We start from the raw sequence: 6,828 nt of genomic DNA, 5'->3' as shown, positions 1-6,828 counted from the left end.
TCTCAAACATGAAGGTCTTTACATTTTTATTATGTTATTTGATCTTCAGTAATCAAAGATTTCCAAACAAAAAAACTTACAGAAGATTCTGTTGAGAGAGAATGAGGACAAGTAAAGTAAACAGTGATGTTTGTCTTGAAAGCCTTTCCATGATCCCTACATCATTTCATCTTCACCTTCAAACCACACCACAAGTTACAAAACTCATTTACTAGCAAAAAAAAAAGATTGTGAACATGACGCCACAAAAATAATAAATCCTAAAACACACACTTTATAACGAAATTCAAATTTTCCATGCCATGTTTCACTGAACACCACAATCTACAAAAAATCCAAAAAAATATTTTAATCTTGCATTTAATTCTACAGCTGACCTCAAGATAAGAACATCCTGTCTTAATAACAAATGAAACACGTCCACTTCTACTGCTTTACACTGTAGTACACACATTCACTCCAGGTGTGATCCCGCTGACTTCTTGATCTGTTGCTCAAGTTGACATGTGAGGCATCAGAAAAGAGCTTTACTCCCTTTTCAAAACCCTGGCAACAAAATATTTATTAATAAAAATATGTAAACAGATTGATTATTATAAACTAAACAGTAATAAGTCACCTTTGCATCTGCTTTGAGGGGACTCCCTTCAGACTCTGCAACATGGGAAGAAAAATCTCTTGTTTAACATTCAAAATTATGGAATAAGCTGTGAGCTGCTAACAAAACACCAGTCACCTGAAGATTTACAGCTGCACTTCTGGCCCATCATACACACTGAGAAAGCCAGCAATAGACTCAGGATGGAGGTGAATGCAAAGGCACTGCTCCAGAAAGGTGAGAAAGAGGCTCCAACATTGTCTGCATGAAGTCACATATCAGAATCAGACATTTCATCACATTTTCTGGTTTTAGAATTTTGAGTGGGAACTACTTTTAGTGAGCTCAGTCATGATGTTACTCACCTTCAAAGTCCAGTTTGGTCCCGTTTCCAAACAGTATGTGTCCACATGAGGCAACAGCACAGTAGTAGGTCCCAGCATGAGAAACATTCAGGTTATTCATCGGCAGGTTGTAGACACAGGTGTTTGTTTGTGTGCCAGGTTTCCTCTCACACTGATCATTCCTGCCTGCATGGGTGTAAATGAGTCCTGGATGGGATTCGCTGGAGCGTTTGAACCAGTAAACACTGTGTTCTCCATCACAGGTCCCAGTGTGAACTGTACAGTTCAGAGTCACTGAGCCTCCTGGCTGGAGGGTCTCAGATGTGGGCTGCTCAACCACAGTTTTGATGTTCATACCTGAACCTTTTACACTGATGATGATGTTCTCTAAAAATGTTAATGTGTATAAATACTGAATACAGTAATAAGTAGCTGAGTCTGAAATACGCAAATCTCTGATTGTCAGATCATTTTTGCCATTTTCTGTATCCAGCGTGAAGCGTGGATTGTTCCTGAACTCTTCATCAAAAGAGTTGTTCGAATTATATTTGAAGAATAAAGAGACTGACTTTGGTTTCTGTCCCAGTGTGTGCTTATACCAGAAAACTCTTGCAGTAATGTGAGCATCATGGAAACATTTTAATGTCACCTTTCCACCAACTTCAGCTGATATGAAACGTGTCTCTTGAGGAACAGACAAGAACATTTGTGAATCTGTTCTCTGAGCTGTAGTGAAATTGAAGAAAAAGCAAATGTAGATTCAATACATTGTAATAATCTGACAATACACTGGAAAAGAGTAAAAAGAGAATTCATGGTAATGGAACTTACCCATTTCTCCCAAGAAGATGCACAAAAGACAGAAAGACGGTGAAGACACCATTGTGGTCAGATTCTCGTGTTAAATGAAGGTTACTGATAGCTGCTCCACTTTTTGAGACGCAAGAATGTGTTTGATTGGCCAGCCAGAGGTGACACAGAATCTACTGTATGGAAAACATGATCACGTGCTCACTGCAGCCTGTAGTGGAAAGTACAATATGATATCTGAGAACAATCGCATGGTCAGATATCGCCTATATCTGAATATTACGAATTGTAATTATATCTAAAATTATTGAAGATAGAGTTAGGTGTACACAAAATGTGATATATACAGTGCACCAAAGTCAAAGCTGAGCCTTTTTAACATCAATATTTTGAGAAGTTTTGAGTTTTCACTGTAAATGTTCAGCAGCATTTTCCATGACAACACATTTAATTAAAACCAATGTCTAGCATATTAATGTGTGTAGAATACTGACTCTGTCAGTGAGCCCAGTGTTGAGGATAAAAAGTTAAACCAGAAAACAGCAGCACGTAGGTCCAGAAACAAATAATTAGTAATATCTGCATGAATACATGCATCTATGATTTGGGTGTTTAACATTCAGGATCCATATAATAGTGTAGATCGTATGTTGGATAAATGCGATGCTACATTTTTAATTTCAAAACATTGAAAGGAGTATTCTGAGTTGCAGGAATAAACATGACCTGCTGGAAACTACAGATTTTGGGTGTTTACGACAAATGGTCCGTAGATTGTGAGTCACGTGTGGGTTTAAGTGCACATCCTGCTGAAAACCACAGATGCTGTTGCACCGACATGTCTAAACAGAAAGATGGTAAGATGTAGTGTGTTTGACAGACTGCACACACTGTGACCCGTCTGTAACCTATTTGTCCCTGCACAACAAGGGTAGGGCTAATGCTGCCAGCAGAGTTTTTTCATGTTTTGAAATGTATATAATACTTTATGAGGTCTTTTAAATGTGTTTCAAAGCCGTCTGTCAAAGATGTTTTGCCAACACAACCTGTCACCTATGATCCTTTCCTCATCATCCTCTTCTTTGTTATGTTAGCGCTACTTGTCCTATTTCACTGACTCAGTTTTGCTACACACCTTTGTTGTCACGGCCCCTACCTGAACTTGGGTCAATATTTGGATCCACAGTTCTTTTGGATTGTTCGCACACCAAGCTCCATCTTGACCTCTCAGTCTGAGACATTTAGCTACCATTAGCTCAGCATCTGAGATCAATAGGATCCATGTAGAACAGGGGTGCTCAATACGTCAATCGTGATCTACCAGTCGATCACAAAGGTAGTATTGATAGATCGCATGACTTTAAAAAAAAAACAGACATCAACCTATCATCTATCCCATCACTTGATTGATATACAGGGCAGCCAATCAGATGACACCTGAATTTTTCTGACACTCAGGTCACTGCGCAATCAACGGCGCTATGTGCAACAAAACTAACAAGCTAGGCAGCGAGTTACCTCCAATTTTTAGCCCTTGTTTTTTTTCTCTTATACTTAAGACCTCCTTGACTGCATTATTTGGCTCCACTTATTTATGTGAGTTAGCCTTTTCACACATGAAGATCATTAAGTCCAACTCTATCAATCTTTCAGAACATTGATTATGAGCAGCATTAAGGCCCAATCACCTTTGCTTTCTCACACCTGATGCAAAAGCGGTGGTTAGTCTTCTATGAAGCTGTCCAGATTGGTCAAGGATGCGTCTTGAGTGTAGTCATAGTAAGCGCTGTTTTACTTGAATAGACTAGCTTGTGAATAGATGGCAGAGAACATCCTGCTTCAAAGCATGCACATTTGAAAAGGCTGTTGATATGCAGCTGAAAGAATGAGGACAAAATGGTGGCTAAAACAGATGAACTGACTGTGCGGGCCGTGGCCAGTATTAGATAAAAGCTGCCTGTGGATTTGCTAGGTTTTTCACTTAAAGGGTCAAAGTGACTTAGGTGGAAAATCTGCTTACAGTACAACTAGCAGTCTTTCCTTAAATTAAGCCCTTTTTAATCTACAGAGGGAGCAGGTGCTCCTGTAGGGAGCCTGACTTGTTGCATGAGCAAGTTTCTATGGACTATGCATCCCTGGCTGATTCAATTAAGTGCAAGTCATCAGAGTAAACTCAGGTAATGATAAAAAATGTACATAGTTAATTATGTTGTGTAGTGCAATATTGGGTCATGGGGTTATGCAAGGTACATCAACATACATTGCACATATAAAGAATCCTCAATATATTTGTAAAGAAAAAAAAAGGTTTTGCATTTTTTTAGTGGGTTGATCATTTCGACTTGGTCATTTTATAAGTAGCTCACATACTGAAAAAGTGTGAGAACCCCTGATGTAGAAGATATCTGATAGCTACATCTATATTGTGACCAATAGCAGACACATACATTCTTTTCAGTATGGCATTCCACTTTTGAATACAATGAGTAATTGTGGGCATTTTATCACAGCAACATTGTTATCATCACTCTGAGCTGTGGTAAGTTGTTTTTCTTTTTAGATGTAGACATTTTATTCAACCAGAAACCTAACTGAAACATGTCAGTGACAAAGTGACGCTCTACAAAAGCAAAATGATAATCTTGTTTTATTCTGTTTTTGTTAAACAATATTATGGCCATTCAGGGTGGAGATTTCATGTTTTGTTTTGTTTTTTTATTGTTTCTGGGTGGGTGTTCTGTGGGTGCTCCCACAGTATAAATCCATGCATGTTTTGTGTTTAGAAATTGGGCTTAGGTATGAATGTGAGTGGTATGGTTGACTGTGTCTCTCTGTGTAACAGCCCTGCAATAGACTGGTGATCTGTCCAGCATTGCTTTTATGTGTGTGTGATCTCTGAACACGCAGTGACCTTTCCAGAATGTATAAGTATAATGTAATGTACACACAGTTATGTAACATTTTCTTGTCTTTCTGATGACTGAAAGTGCTTTCATCCTTCCTTATGCAAGTCTAGCTCTAACTACACAAGAAATGGTCCAGAATTCATGTCAATAATCCTCACTTTCCACCAACCCTGCTTGAGAAGTTTAGTAGCCTAAACCTTCCTCCTCTACCCCACAATAAGATTCAAGTGGATGAGTAACCATCTTAACCCAGTGAAGGAGATCCAGCGTAGTGTAACCAGTGCTTGACATGAGAGTTTCACATATTATAGAATTGTAGTGGATCACTGAGCAAAGAGACAAACTTGTATGGGTTGACAACCAAATTGGTATTGATGGTAAATACCTTGTATGATGTACCCTGCCTCTCGTCAGCTAGGATAGGCTCCAGCCCCCAACCCCGATCCCCCTCATCCCCTGGACCCTGAACAGTATAAGCTGAAAAGATTGGATGGATGGGTGGATTCACTCACCCATTGAAGTCATTGAATTCAGCTGTTCCAATCACTTCTATAGCTGCAGGTATATAAAACTAAACACCTAGGCATGCAGACTGCTTGTGAGATTTTAGTCACTCTTAGGAGCTCAGACAATTCCAGCGTGTTACTGCTTTAGGATGTCATCTGTGCAACAAGTCCAGTCATGAAATAGTGGTATTATAATAAAGTGGAAGCAATTGGGAACAACAGCAACTCAGCAGGCTGAAGACGCACATCCAATAGTAAAAGGGTGCAGGAACAAAAACAGTTACAATAGCAGAAAGGAAGAAAGTCCTCACACCAGAACGCTCCTGGGATAAAAAATTTACTCCATAAAGACCTTCAAATTTGATGTTTCAGGCCACAATGCCCTTCTTCAGATTTAATGAGGAAATGCAGTACACATGTATAAAATCCCGCCCACAACTCAAAATGGTCATGTGGTTAATAACGCCCAATGCCCAAATTAGGAAAGGGGGCATGTGAACACAAATACAGATCTTCATACAGAGTGGAGAGTAGTCTAAATGTAATACATTGATACCAAAAACATAGAGGATAAGTGAAGACAATTTTTAAATAGACTATACAGCATAAATCATACATCATAAATACAAACATGTGGACTGCAAATTAGATGCAGTGGTGTAAAGCACGCCGCCACTGGACTCTAGAGCAGTGGAGACGTGTTCTCTGGAGTGATGAATCACACTTTTCAGTTTGGCAATTTGATGGATGAGTCTGGGTTTGATGGTTGCCAGAAGAACGGTACTGCATTGTGCCAAGTGTAAAGTTTGGTGGAGGGGGAATTTTTGGCATTTGGGGTTGTTTTTCAGGAGTTGGGCTTGGCCCCTTAGTTCCAGTGAAAGGAACTCTTAATGCTTCAGCATACCAAGACGTTCGGACAATTTCATACTCCCAACTTTATGGGAACAGTTTGGGGATGGCCCCTTCAAGTTCCAACATAACTGCACACCAGTGCAAAACCAAGGTCCATAAATACATGGATGAGCAAGTTTGGTGTAGAAGAACTTGACTGGCCTTCACCCCAACCTGATAGAACACCTTTGGGATGAATTAGAGCAGAGACTGTGAGCCAGGCCTTCTCATCCAACATCTGTGTCTGTTCCTATAAACACAATCCTAGACTTTGTGGAAAGCCTTGCCGGAAGAGTTTAAGCTGATATAGCTGCAAAGGGTGGGCTGATAATATATTAAACCCTGTGGATTAAGAACGGGAAGTCACTCAAATTCATATGGGTGTGAAGACAGATGAGCAAATCCTTCAGGCAAGGTAGTGTACTTTATACTCAGAGTTTTCTTCACCCAGTCTCAGAGATCCATATTGTACAGCACTTTTATCTATAAGTAAGAACTTTCTTACATTCAGACATCCTGATCAAAATCTTAAGACCAGTAAAAAAATTGCAAGAATTTGCATTTTGCACTGTTGGATCTTAAGAAGGTTCTAAGTAGAGCTTCACAATGCTAAAAGAAGAAATCGGCGCAAGAGACAAAAACTTTTGAGCAGGGAATTTTTTGAAAACTGCATTTACACTCAAACATGATTTTTTCAGCTGATCAAAAGTTTAAGACCATAGCTCAAAAAAACCTGAAAACCCCCTCAAAACAGAAATCAAAGTGTCAGAAAA

At 39.4% G+C, this 6,828-nt stretch overlaps 1 protein-coding gene across 1 annotated transcript; it reads right to left on the bottom strand.

Moving 5' to 3' along the window:
• Nucleotides 1-426: 426 nt before the first annotated feature.
• LOC115797375 (uncharacterized) lies at nt 427-1,825 on the bottom strand. Its single transcript, XM_030753940.1, has 4 exons — nt 1,774-1,825; nt 964-1,668; nt 737-859; nt 427-548 (listed from the first exon to the last, which is right to left on the bottom strand). Exons 1-4 carry the CDS (start codon nt 1,823-1,825, stop codon nt 427-429), a joined length of 1,002 nt encoding a protein of 333 aa, XP_030609800.1.
• Nucleotides 1,826-6,828: the final 5,003 nt, after the last annotated feature.

The sequence above is a fragment of the Archocentrus centrarchus genome, chromosome 18 (genome assembly GCF_007364275.1).
Source record: "Archocentrus centrarchus isolate MPI-CPG fArcCen1 chromosome 18, fArcCen1, whole genome shotgun sequence".
NCBI lineage: Eukaryota > Metazoa > Chordata > Actinopteri > Cichliformes > Cichlidae > Archocentrus > Archocentrus centrarchus.
This window is presented reverse-complemented; position numbering and strand designations above follow the sequence as displayed.